The 14189-nt window shown below is 43.4% G+C and overlaps 1 protein-coding gene across 7 annotated transcripts in view; it reads left to right on the top strand.

The window, feature by feature from the left end:
• The first annotated feature begins 5670 nt into the window (after positions 1-5670).
• Positions 5671-14189, top strand: part of HIPK2 (homeodomain interacting protein kinase 2) — a 166983-nt gene continuing 158464 nt past the window's right edge. The window contains exon 1 of one of the 7 annotated variants that reach the window (XM_083699995.1): positions 5671-6460. In XM_083699995.1, the coding sequence (XP_083556121.1) occupies positions 6442-6460 (19 nt within the window). In that variant the 5' untranslated portion in view covers positions 5671-6441. Of the gene's footprint in view, positions 6461-6803; positions 6976-14189 lie in introns of those variants that run through there. The other 6 variants (XM_083699998.1, XM_083699999.1, XM_083699997.1 and 3 more) reach the window with 6 other exon arrangements.

Here is a 14189-nt window from a genome sequence, read left to right as displayed (position 1 = left end):
TATTTAAATAAAAAGATTGTGTATATTTAATAGGAAAGATCTCATGTGTTTGCAAACAGGTTTTAGAGGTTTTTATTGCTTGGGATTTAAAGTGTGGTGTGTGTGTGTGTGTGTGTTTACACAATGGCCACTTTATGCTCATCTTAATGAAGCAGAGGACAAATTGTTCCATCTTGCGCCGTGTCCACACTGACACCCTCCTGCCCCAGTTAATTCCTTAATACTGTGTTCCTTTTTCTTTATTTCCTTGCTGCATTTCCTTTGTTCGCTTTCTTTCTTGTGCCTACCTGAGGGCATCTCCACAAGCTGCAGTTGCTGCTGGAAAAGACTGGCATTAAGCACTGGTGTTTCCAGCAAGCATATCAAGTACGGAACTAGAGGCACACCTATCTCCTCTCTTTTTCAGTCGAGAATGTGAAGTGCGCACGTCACACATGGAGGAAGGACTGCAGCTCAGTGTTAGAACATCTGCTTTGCATGCAGAAGGTCCTAGGTTCAGTCCCCCACATTTCCAGGTAGGAAGGGGGGTTGTCCCCTGCCTGAAACCCTGGAGGAATGCTGCCAGTCAGTGTAGGCAATACTGAGCTAGATAGGCCAATGGCCTGACTCATTATAAGGCAGCACCCTGTGTCCCACGTGCAGATGAATCTTTAACCAGCTAACTACACAGGATGAGGAATCCTGGCCCAAGTAGGCTTCCCAGAAATAATAACAGCAATATACGCTATACAGTGGTACCTCGGGTTACATACGCTTCAGGTTACATACGCTTCAGGTTACAGACTCCGCTAACCCAGAAATAGTACCTCGGGTTAAGTACAGTACTTTGCTTCAGGATGAGAACAGAAATCATGCTCCGGCGGTGTGGCAGCAGCAGGAGGCCCCACTAGCTAATGTGGTGCTTCAGGTTAAGAACAGTGTCAGGTTAAGAATGGACCTCTGGAACGAATTAAATACTTAATCCGAGGTACCACTGTATATGCACATCAATCTCTGACATTTGTCTTCTGGGTTTCTGGGGTTTTTCCTGGTGTTATTCTGTCTCTCACAGCTACAATAAACCTACCATTAATTAACATTATGGACTGGTCATTTCTTTGTCAGAGGGCAAACGGGCAAATTTAGCAGGGGATCAAATACTTTCCCTCCTCACTGTATACACACACAGCACACACATGCATACTCCCACAAAGAGCTGCAGAGCATAATATAGTATAGCATTTATTACAATTCACTGGCAAGGGGTGGTGTAGTTGTTAGTAGTGTATACAGTCGTACCTTGGAAGTCGAATAGAATCTGTTCTGGAAGTCCGTTTGACTTCCAAAATGTTCGAAAACCAAATTGTGGCTACTGATTGGCTGCAGGAAGCAGCCAATCAGAAGCCCCGTCAGACTTTTGGGTTCCAAAAGAACATTTGCAAACTGGAACAATCACTTCCGGGTTTGTGGTGTTCAGGATCCAAAACGTACAATTTCCAGGGCATTTGGGATCCAAGGTACGACTGTACTGAACTTTGGCTAGTGAGACCTGGATTCCTTTTGGAAATGCAAACGATCTTGGAAGAAATGTCACAATTTAAGCTGCTAGCATGAAGCTAAGACCCCATCTAAGAAAAGGAGAGAAGTATCCAGACTCTGCTCAATAACCTTCCATATACTCTGGCTTATGTGCCACAGACAATGGTGAAAACTGAAAGCCTTGTTATAACTTTATTCATAGGTCAGAGAAAGGAGAGTTGGTCAATTATCCTGGTATTTTGGCAGATGATACCATCCCGATCTGGAAAAAACACACCTTACAGAGCTGTTCTCCCAGTTCCATCCCCCTTCTACTATACCACTTGGTGAAGTGATTATTTTTAGTGTCACCTTTTCATTGACTTAAAACCCTTATGGGCTGTACCAGAACTAGTACTACAAGAGTAATAAGGAGACACTCGCTGATATCACGCCACAGAAATAGCAAACCGGAGAGAGCTTCCGTTTGGTTCTTAACTGTTCCCAACGACATTCCAGGACACATTAATTCTCATTGTGATAGTATGGATAGCTTCTCCCTTCTTTTTCCAGATGTTAAATACAGTGGTACCTCAGGTTACATATGCTTCAGGTTAAATACGCTTCAGGTTACAGACTCCGCTAACCAAGAAATAGTGCTTCAGGTTAAGAACTTTGCTTCAGGATGAGAACAGAAATTGCTCTGGTGGCACAGCAGCAGCGGGAGGCCCCATTAGCTAAAGTGGTGCTTCAGGTTAAGAACAGTTTCAGGTTAAGAACGGACCTCCGGAACGAATTAAGTACTTAACCTGAGGTACCACTGTATTATTCAGGAACACAGGAAGCTGCCTTAAGACTACTGCTCCATCTCGCTCAGTGTTGTCTACACTGACTGGCAGCAGTTCTCCATGATTTCAGACATGGAGTCTCTCCCAGCCCTATTATCTGGAGATGCCAGGGTTGAACTAGATGCTGTATCACTGCTGCTTAGCATTGATTGTGTTCATGTATTATGCACTGCTATGTATTATCTATCACCCTGTACAGTGGTACCTTGGGTTACAGATGCTTCAGGTTACAGATGCTTCAGGTTACAGACTCCGCTAACCCGGAAACAGTACCTCGGGTTAAGAACTTTACCTCAGGATGAGAACAGAAATTGCTCAACTGCAGTGCGGTGGCAGCGGGAGGCCCCATTAGCTAAAGTGGTACCTCAGGTTAAGAACAGTTTCAGGTTAAGAACGGGCCTTTGGAACGAATTAAGTTATTAACCCAAGGTACCACTGTATTGCTTATTATTATAAATTGTTTTTTATACAACTGCTTTTAATTTTTCATGTTATACAGATCATTGATACATAGGTGTATTATGTTCAGTGTTGTAAACCGCCCTGTGGTCTTTTGACGAAGGACGGTATATAATTTTTTATATAAAAAAATGAATTGATGTTGCTCTAGACAGGTTGTAAGAACCAGGTGTCTGAAGTAAGAGCTAAATATAAAATATTGGCTACCTGGGTGAACAATTGACTGCCCGTTATTAGCGAAGCAGAGAGTTATGGGATTAATAAAATGCTTGGAAGTGGAAGTCAGGAAATCATCATGATCTCAGTATGTAGTCATAGAGCAGGTCATGGTGATCAGAGAGACATGCAGCTTCCATTTAGGACTCGTGCATGAAACAATAATTCTTCTCCCCCACTGCCCTTGGCCAGTATTTCAATATGTTTTATAATTGCTTTCTTTGGTTTTTTTTTATATTGCATTTTGGCTGTTTTAAAAATATTGTTGCACATCACTCCAAGTGCCTCTTGAGGGACGGAGCAGGTAGGTTGTCAATTAATAAATTGTTAAGAAAAAGGCTATAAAGGCCTCAGGGTTCCAGCTCCCCCTTTATCGTCTTGTATTAGGCAGGTTGAATTCAGCCCGCTGAACAGAGCAGCAGCCCGACCTTCTGCAGTAAGTATTCCTTTGAAGAGAAGGGGCATGGCAAATACCATGTTCCAGAGGCCTGAGAAAATGCAAAGTGTTAATGGGCCCCTGCTCCAGATGATGATCAGCAACATATCAGCATTGCAGAACATGTTTTCTCTAGAAAGTGCTTCCCTATTCAGGGATGCTGGATTTCCTCGACTCTCTTACGGCAATACTGTGTTGGGGGAAATGCGATTTATTTCCACAGCAGGTTAGGTCCAATGCAGTTTGGACAGTTATCCCAAATGTTGCTTTGGTATCACGGACATCTTCTGAGTGGCTCTTGTGATGTCAATGATGAGGAGAATTTTATTATTATTATTATTAATTAAATTTATATAGCACCCATCATCTAGGGCTGCCATATGTCCAGAATTTCCCATAGTCTGGATATATGGTAAACCACGTTGGAAGTGTAGATTTTGGCGAATTCCTTTAAAAATAGCTCAAAAACTTCTTTTTCTTTAGATTTGGCAAAAGCTCAACAACTTTGGCCCCCAAAACACAACTTTTGTGTCCCGATTTTCACTTTTTTGAAATACAGCATCCCTACCTTCATCCAAAGATCTCAGGGAGGTTTACAACATAAAAACACATCTGAAAGTAGCCCTGTATAGGGACGTTTTTAATGTTGGATGTTGTACTGCGTTTGATGTTTTAATTTGTTCGAAGCCTCCCAGAGTGGCTGGGGCAACCCAGTCAGATGGGTGTCAAATAAATAAATAAACAAGTAAGTAAATAATAAAATTTATATGCCCCCCCCCCACCTGACTGGGTAAAACCCACTACTGCATGGTCCTGGAGCAGTGCTGTGTTCACATGGAATGGGAAAAATAAATTTTAAAACACCTTTCCCTCAAAATGTTGCCTCCAATTAATCAGGCAGTAGATTTTTTATTTTATTTTTAATGCACATGCTTATAAAAAAACCCTCTCAGGCGGCAGTTACCATCTTAGATGAATACTCAGTTCTCCCACAACTATAGGAAAAGCATGCATCTTCTAAACACTATTGAAGCTTCTTGCTTCTGAAATATTGTTTTTACCCAAATTTAATTGACGGATAAATTGACCAAAATTCATATGATTAACTGATTAAATCTTATTTAATTGTATTTCATAACAACAGCAGCAGCAGGAGCAGGAGCAGTATGTGTCAGGTGGAGTTAATAGATAGCTTCCTTGATTTACTCACGTAAAAGGGTACACAATGAATATATATATATATATATATATCAGTCAGTGGCATATTGCTATGCAAATAGGGTCTGATTTGATAGAGTGATTTTATGCTTGTAAGATCACCCAACAAAGCCTTGCCTGAGGTCAATCTGGGGCCGGTTTATGAGAAAAAAGTAGTCGCACTGTACTTGGGAGACCTCTATAATATCAAAGTTCTTCAGAGAGCAAGAGGAACAGAAGGCCTTTTGCCAACAGCCCCAGGAGAATGTCCTGAAGACAACTTACAAGAAGAGAGTTGGCAGTGCCAGGGCAGAAACGGAGCGAAAAGGATGGATCACTTAAAACGAACACAGGAGGGGGCTCCCTGCCTGTCATTTTCAATACATAGACACTCTTTTGATGCGGCTCCTTTCAAAGGGGGAAGGAAAAAGAGCCACGGAAGCAACAGTGTATGTTTATCTCAAAAATGCATCCCATAAAGATATTGTTTACAGCAAACCACATTTTTGAAATAGCAAGGGGACAACAACCTAACTCGTTTTGTCAGTAAAACAAGGCTGTAAAATGCAAAAAGACACTTATTTGGAAACGAAAGAGGCAGGGGCAAACACAATCACCCTGTGTTGCAAACAACACCACCACCACAGCAACCCATTGTATTGTCTCCACGCCTTGTAAACCGCCCTGAAACACAAGAGGCGGCCAGGCGCCATATAAATATTTCAAATGAATAAATAAATGCTGCTGCTGCTGCCAGATCCACAGCCCATGAGAACCACGTTGAAATCCTACGGTGTGCCTGGCGCTTTGCAAAATGCGCACAAGGAGGTCTCTGCCCCGGGCAGCTTGCCTTCCGACTGGAAAACGTCACACCTGCCTTTGCATCTCTGCCAGGCATCCTGAACTTAAGGAAAGGCGAGAGCCCGCTTCTCCAACTTGCAATGTATTCTCTTTTCCCCTCTCTCCCTCCCGCTCCCCCCTCGCCACTCCTCCTCCTCCTGATTGAAATGTGTTGTTAAACAAGATCCCACATAATCTCAGCAGAGGGTGTGTGTTTTTTCCTCTCCCCCCCCCCCTCCATGCCTCTCTCTCTCTCTCTCTCTCCCTCCTTCTGGGAAACTGCGATCCGTGCCATCGGCACTTGATTATTGTGCAAACTCCCTGTGCTGTTGCTCGCTCGCCTCTCCTCCCCCTTCCCTCCCTCCCTCCCTCCCTCCCTCTCTGTCTCCGGCTCTCTCAGTCTCCCTCTCCCTCTCCTCTCTAATGCAACTTTTGCAGAAACCCCCCCTTCCTCACACACGCCCCACCACCGGCAGGCGGACAGACATGTTGAGCTGAGAGCTTAGGGGGATCCCTCGAGTCCCCCCTCCCCACCCCCCTGAAAAAAAAATCCCCAAGTCCAGGGGGGGAAACCTCCAGCCGCCCCCTCCCCCTCCCTTGACCTGTTCACTGTGCATCGAGCCCCCCACCCCACCCCCATTTCTCCCTTCCCTTCCCCTTCCAACCCCCCCACACCCCCCACCTAACCCCACATCTTCTCTTTTCGGCTTGCTGCCGGTGCGGCGTTTCTGTTTTCCTGGTGGTTTTTTTATGGGGGGGCTCGGTGGGTCTTCCGCCCCCCTCGACGGATTGGAAGCGGCAGATATGCAGGAGGCTGCTGGCCGCTTCGGCTGCTCGGAGAGACACAGGCTCAAGATGGCAGATTTCTATTGAGTTTAAAAGGGGGGGGGGCTGAAATCCTGCTTCATTTATCTTTCGTTGCCATGAATAACAGACATCCTTGCACCGATGGCCCCGATGTACGAAGGTAAGGGCAGACTTCTGGGGTCTTTTTATTCCTCTTCCTGCTTAGACATCTCTCTCTCAGACCCAGGCTCCTAGGTGGGGGGTTGTTGAAAGAAAAAAGAAAAAGGGAAATCAAGCTAAAAGAAGGGGGGAGAGGGGAAAAAAATGATGACCACCGATTTGGCACCAATAATTATTATATAGGAGTGCAATTGCTTGGAAAGGAGAGATGTCAAATAGCTCCCCTTTGTGTGGTGCGCGTGAAGTATATACTGTATATATCTCTATCTGTATGTACGCATATTACTATTAAGACCGAATTGCCTGGGGTTTTTAAAGCGCTGCTTGCTGTCCCTTCTCCCCGCCCCCTTTTGCGATGGTCTCTTCGGTATTTCTCTTCCTCCGATGGCCGAGGGGACTGCAAATGCAAAATGCCCCCTTTCCCCAGCCGGTCGTGCTTTGCAAAAAAAAAAGTCTTATTTCAGTGCCGGCTTGGAACAATGCAACTGACAAGGCTTTGCCGTGAAGTCGCCGGTGGTGTGTAGAATTTATATATATATATATATATATAGTATAATGTAATGCGTGCCCACCCTCAAAGAAGAAATGTATTTTGATTTCCGAACTCTTCATCTTGAAGTCTTTTTATAAATAAATAAATAAATAAATATAAATATATATATATATATATATATATATATATAATAATAATACTCTAAAGGTGCCGCGGTGTGTATGGGTTTCTGTGTGTGCTTTTCTGCTGTTGTGCAAGGCTTTGCTAGTGCTTGCATAGTTTTTCCAAAAGCAGAACGAAACGGGAAAAGGATCCAGACAGGTATATTATCGAAATTACGTATCGGTGGATTTGCCCGTGTGTCGAGAGAGGCTTTTTTTAAAAAACAACAACCACAACCTATTTTCTTCCCCCAAAGACGGCTGGGTAGTTCTTTCAGTTTCAAGCTAAAACAAGCCGGGGTGAATGGGTGGGACTGAGGTTACCGAGAAGTGCATGAAGTTGGCTTGCCAGGCGCTTTCATTGGAATCGAAACAGACGAAGGTTTTTTTTCCTGTTTGGGTTTTTATTTTGCCCCCCCCCACCAAAAAGTGTAATAAATAAATCAGTCCGGCTTAATCTGAATCACCTTGCGCTTTCATAATTCAGCCCTTTCCCTTCGCCTTGGGGGTTGGCATTGATTAAAAAGCGTCACATAAATGGGGGGCCAAAAGGGATCCAGTTTCCTTATATTAATATCACTATTACTGTATCTATATTCAATAATGGCCTGGCCCGATCCTGTTAATTAGCAAAGAGCTGGGTTTCGCTGCAAAACCCCGGAGAGCCTCCCCGGTCTCTCTCTGTTTTGTGCGTGAAGCAGTACTTTTTATTTTTATTTATTCGTACGCGGAAAGAGGGCGATAAAACTTACGGGAAACCAGCGTAAGTTGGGAGAGCCGGGTTTCCTCCGCACCCCTAACAGCCGGTTTCCTCGATGTTGCGAAGTTGCCGATCTTGAAGGCTTGATGGCATCCGAGGTGGCAAAAAAAATAAATAAAAGGGTGGGAGTCTGGAATAGTGCGACGTCTCCGTGCGTTTTGGGTTGCTGCTAATGAATTAATGTATTTATTGTTGCGTTCGCGGGATATATATATATATATATTTATGCGCACATGGATAGATTTCTGCGGAAAGCAAAAAAAAAAAACTGTATGATTGCACACACACACCCAAATTCCAGATGGCGAACCTTTCAGGTCAAAAGGTAACCACTGGGGGGAAAGAAAAAGAAAGCAGAGAAAAATAATTAATAAAGTATAAAGCTCGCTTGTCTCCATTAAAGGGGAGGCGGGGGGGGAGAGATGCTGTTGCTGGAAAAGTCTGCCAGTCGAGAGTGGCATTTATATGATTAAAAACTGTATTGGGGGGCGGCGCGGGGGGGCATAGTCTGCAGCAACTAGAACAGCCTGGCGTGTTAAAAAAAAAGAGAGAAAGGTTTCTCTTTAAATACCTCCCTAAAGCGCCCTCTGCTGGACCATTTGGTGGCAGCGGTCTACTCTAGGAAAGAAAGTTGCACGTGAATGGAAAATACTGCAAGGCTGTATTGAATGGGCAGGGATGGGAGCAGGTTATTTTAGATCTGCGTTTTTAAAATTACTGCGTATTTCGCTTTCACTCCTCCCTTATCCCAACAGCTCACACTGACACACTTTAATCTCCCTCTCCCCATTTCCTCCCATTTTGCAAAGTAAGGTTAGGCTGCGATAGAACAAGAGAGAGAGAGTGAGAGAGAGAGAGAGAGAGATCGAAAGTGGCCCAAGGTCACTCAGTGAGCTTTATGGCTGAGAGGCGATTTGAACCCAGGTCTCCCCTGTCCTAGTCTGACTCTCTTAACTTTTATGCCACACTGGCTTTTGGATACCCTTGGTGGTGGCTCTCGGTTTGAATTACAGCGCCTTCCCCTTTCTGTCAGCTTCATAGCCATTATTTTGAGAAAGCTATAGAGAAGGACATGATTTGGCTGAATTTGGGAGAGGGGCTTTTGTGTGTGTGTGTGTGTGTGTGTGTGTGTGTGTGTGAGAGAGAGAGAGAGAGAGAGAGAGAGAGAGAGAGAGAGAAACATTCTGTCTCTCCCTACCCTTCTCACACCAAGAATTCCAGCATTATGCACTGGATGTGGCATGGCCGGCCCTACCATTGAACAGCATGAGGTAGTTGCCTTATAATGCAGATGCTGGTGAGCTGCATGTGGCGGCAAAATGTTGAGGTGTTAGGGACCTCCTTCCCTGGGGCCCCTAAGCTATATTACAGTATCGTAAGGTATCATGAAGTTATCTCCTCATCACCCATGTTAAAGCAAGAGTCAGTGCCCAGTCCAGGAGGCTTCTGTAAGTGGAATTGAGGAGGACTTCATGTTATCCCTCTCCTTAGGTTGCAAAATGTCTTGGGTGGGCCCTGACTTTGACCCCAATCCAGAGAAAGTTGAGCCCAGATCACATGTGCTGTGACAGTGGGTTCTTGCATGTGTGAATTGGGCATTACCACAGACAGAAGATTCCTTATCTCCTCCCCGACAACAGCACAGTCACTTGACACTTCCTGCCGCCGCTCATTCAGGTCTGGTTCCTCGACGCACACAGATCACTTGCGTTTCCTACCCTGGAAGAGTGCATGGGTGATGCCAGGAAAAAGCGCCTGTGTTTTAGATGATGCAAGGAGATACAGAATCGGTCTCTCCCATGGTCCATTCTGACATGCAAGCCATCACTTGATGATGTACATGCATGTGTGAATTGGGCCCAACAAGTGCAGAGAGAAAAACCCGGATGCCCATGTATATATGAACCAGCCCTTGGTCACTCTTGAGTTATGATGAAATTGAAGGGAAGGCAAGTTAATTAAGATTAGCCAAGCTTGTTTCATTGATTTCAATGAGTTTCATTCATGAGACACTGGAAGCCTTAGAACTCTAGTAGACAGCAGGTTCTCCAGGGCCTTGGGCAGAGGTCTTCCCATCGACCTGCTAACTAATCCCATGGAAGCTGTCACTTTGCATCCGCAAATCATGTGCTTACCACTGAGCCAAGGCCCCTGTACATATTTGTCACTGGATGTGGGCTCTTTTATCCAAGTACTGCTCTGCCATTTCCTTGCTGCTTATGTTCCCTCCACAATGCTGATGGTGTGCTTGTGCTAGGACTGCTAAAAAGAGAGGCTGACAATTGATGCTGGATCAGTTCACTTCTTCTACAGAAAGCACACAGAAACAAGTCCGCTGGGATGAATCAGCCAGGCCATGTCCTCAGCAAAAGTGGGCTGCAATTTAAATTTAGGAACGGAAAATCTCCAGAAATTAGGCATGTAAATTAAGGCTGCTTTCTGCACCATGAACAAGAGTTTAACCTTCAGTGTGGTTCTTAAATGCTGCTCAGGAATATGCCTCTCATCTGAATATTCTTTTCAGGAAATCACATGACTAATGGGAAATACTAGACCCAGGCTTGCTCTTTGGTTTTTAGTCTTAATTTGTGAATATTCCACATGTTAACGTAGTAGCAAACGTGGGCGTGCTACCAAATATACACCTACAGCTAACCATGTTCTTGATGGTTTTCCTCTTTTAATACATTTGTTTCCAAAAAGTACATTTGGCACATTCACACATTACATTTTCTTGGTATATGCCTTTCAGTTTATACTAAAAAATGTTATGTGTGAAGAGGCCCTTGGGAATCACAGTGTAAACCTGGAACAGGCAACCTGTGGCCCTCTGCATGTTGTTGAAATACAGTTCCCATCGTCCTTGACTAATGCTGTTGCGGGCTGAGGCTGAGGCTGATTAGAGTCAACAAAATCTAGAGGTTCCCTATCCCTGGCATAGGCTGTTATGCCTTTAGAGCTTGCAGTAGTAGGTCTTCATCTGAAGTGCTCCAAATCATACCTATCATTGAGAACAAAACCTTCTGTTTGGGGCCACAATATAAACAGTCTTAACATTAGGAAAAGGGCTTGGAAGAGAAACCCTACAGGTAGATTGTACCCAACAATTAGTACAGTGGCACCTCGGGTTAGGTACTTAATTCGTTCCGGTGGTCCGTTCTTAACCTGAAACTGTTCTCAACTTGAAGCACCACTTTAGCTAATGGGGCCTCCCACTGCCGCCGCCCCACCGGAGCACGATTTCTGTTCTCATCCTGAAGCAAAGTTCTTAACCCAAGGTAATATATCTGGGTTAGCAGAGTCTGTAACCTGAAGCGTATATAACCTGAGGCTATAAGAAGTACAAAACCCTCAGCACTGCAGTGCTTAGTTTCCCTGAGCATAGGAGCACATAGGAGTCTTTGGATACTTATGAAGCATTCCAATATTTTTAATGGTGATCACCTGCTGGTAAATGAACCATTTCTTCTCACTGTGCAGATTAGCTAAAAATGCATGTACTATGTGCTTTGGCCATTCTTACAGCAGCATTGTAAGGTAGGCTGGAATTATAATCCATATGTTTGAGATGTGAGGACTGAGAGTGACAGATTGTGACCTAAGGGTGCCCAATGTGTTCATGGTTGAACTGAGCTTCGAATGGGGCATTTTCAGCTCACTCCTGTTAACCACTGTGCTTGAGACTCTGCCAAACAACCCTTTTGCTTAAGCCTGATCAGATACATCCATAGCCTACCAGTGAAGAAACATGCTTACTTGAAAAGGCAGGACTCCTAGGGTGGCACATGCCAGTTTCTCAGGTTGATGTGATAACGTGTTCATGTTCCCATTGTTCCCTACACTGAGAACGAAGCAGTAGAAATATTGCCCAGATTCTACCTGTACACATACTAATACCTTTAGGAATTAGTATGGCCCTGAAGGTTCAGGCCAAAGGGCCCCCAGCTCCTCATCCTGTTCTTACATTGGCCAACTGGATGCCTATGGCCTGCGAGCAGGACCTGAGTGCAAGTTGTGATTCCCAGGAACTGGCCTCAAACAGAGGAGGCAGAACATAGATGGCTAGTTGCCATTTATAGCTTTATCTAGCATGAATTTGTCTAAACCTTTTTTAAAGCCATGGAAGTTGTTGGCCATTACAACCTCTTGGGGGAGCATCTTTGTCCAGAGCGCTAAAATCAATGCAAAATATTAAGGATCTTAATCTGCCTTGCATTAAAGAGGCTGGTCAACTGGACTTCGATCGCAGTGAAGGATTTATTTCCATCATCTCCTCCTCCCTGTATTGCAGATCACATTCTTTGGAGCTGGAGCAGGAAGAGCTGTATTTTCTCATTACAGACGATGTTCTAATTACAGTGAGACTCATTGCTTCTCAGCTTACTTTCAATAACAAAAGTTTTTTCAGTTCTAGCTCCTCCAAGAATCAGATGCTGCTAGGTTACTGATGTGTTGGATCAATGCTATTCTCAGCTTCTGTACATAGCAGAACTCCTAGAAGGCTGGTATCGTCACTGCAGGATGCCAATGCTGTTAATTGGACGTGTTAATGACAATGCTATCGATAAAAGGTGGATGTAATCTGGGAGAAGCCACCTTTTCCCAGCAATCTTCCATTTACACACAAAAGGGACTGAGTCGCTGTTATTTTATGGGCCCATTATGCCAATCTTTTTTTTTTTACTTTTTTAAAAACAAAGTAATAATAATAAACAAATAAAAATAAAAAGGTGTCCCCTGCCCCTGAGACCATTACGTTATAACTACCCAACCTCCCAAAATTTCAATACCTCTTGCGATGGTTTAACTCCTGTCCGTTTTAACAGTACAAATTATACAAATACCTTCCATATCTCCTCAAAATCATTTTTCCTGAATAGTCCCCATCTTACCTTATTAGCACATGTTAATTTATCATTAATGGCTATATCCCACACCTCTTTATACCATTCTTCTATTTTATATTCACCTTGCCCCTTTTACATCCCAGCTATCAATAAATCTGTGAGCAAGTCCTTCATAGCCTGAGAACCTTCCACCCCATCGTAAATTGATAACAATGCTACCTCTGGACTTATTTACACCCCCACCACATGTGAACATAAGTACCTGTTTCCTGGCCTCCCCTCCAACATTACACTGAATATTCCTTGTTTATTTGATTTAATCTTACTCGTGTTAAAGACCATCTCCATGCTAACTTATACTAATTTTCTTTTATCCTTATAGACAACATTTTCAAAGTGTGTTTCTCCCATATTTCCCCCAGCTTTGATTATTTGCCCTGTTGTCTTCTTTTCCCACAACTCTTTTAATTGATCTTGTTGATCCTCCATTTCTACTGTTTTATAAATTTCACTGGTTTCCCCTTTTATACCTATCTTTTCTTCTTTATCTCCCCTTTTAATAATCTCCCCCCCCCAATTTTGCATGTTCTTTGCAGTTCTTGTTCTTTGCAGTTCTTGTTTCCCCTTAACCACTTCTTTGTCCATTGTTCCAGTTGTATAAAGTTAAACCAAGTTATTTTACTTCTTGTTTGAGCTTTTCTAATTTGTTCTTGGCTTCTCATTTTCTCCACCCATTCATTTATTCTATGTATTTTCTTCTCTTTTGCTTCTTTTTCAATTTCCTTTTTTAAATTTACTGGGAAGTCTTCTATCATCACCACCAGAGTTAGTGGGGAATTTACTGGTATCAGTGTTCCTTTATATTTCGCCCATATCTCAATGATGTTTCTTAATAAGGGATTTTCAATATTCTGCCACCATTGCCTATTTGGTTTGATAAAAAATATATTCACTAACTTCTCCTTCATTTCTTATGTATCACTCTCTAACCATTCTAACTCTTCTTCTGTTATCCCATCTATGATATATCTTAACTGATTTTCTATATAATATAACTTTATGTTGGGGAGATCCAGTCCACCTGTTTTCTGGGGTTTATACCATCTTCTTTTATTAATTCTATATTTCTTATTCCCATTACAAATCATACCTTGCCAACCCTTTATCTTATGTTTATCTTAATTGGTAACACTCTAAATAAGAAAATTATTCTAGACAAAATTTTCATTTTAATTATCGCTACAGTGGTACCTTGGGTTACATACGCTTCAGGTTACGTACGCTTCAGGTTACAGACTCCGCTAACCCAGAAATAGTACCTCAGGTTAAGAACTTTGCTTCAGGATGATGCTCCGGCGGCATGGCGGCAGCAGGAGGCCCCATTAGCTAAAGTGGTGCTTCAGGTTAAGAACAGTTTCAGGTTAAGAATAGACCTCCGGAACGAATTAAGTACTTAACCCGAGGTACCA

The sequence above is a fragment of the Podarcis gaigeae genome (assembly GCF_964106915.1).
Source record: "Podarcis gaigeae genome assembly, chromosome: 10".
Taxonomy (NCBI): Eukaryota; Metazoa; Chordata; class Lepidosauria; order Squamata; family Lacertidae; genus Podarcis; species Podarcis gaigeae.
The sequence above is the reverse complement of the archived record's forward strand: the minus strand, read 5'-3'. Positions and strand labels throughout refer to the sequence as shown.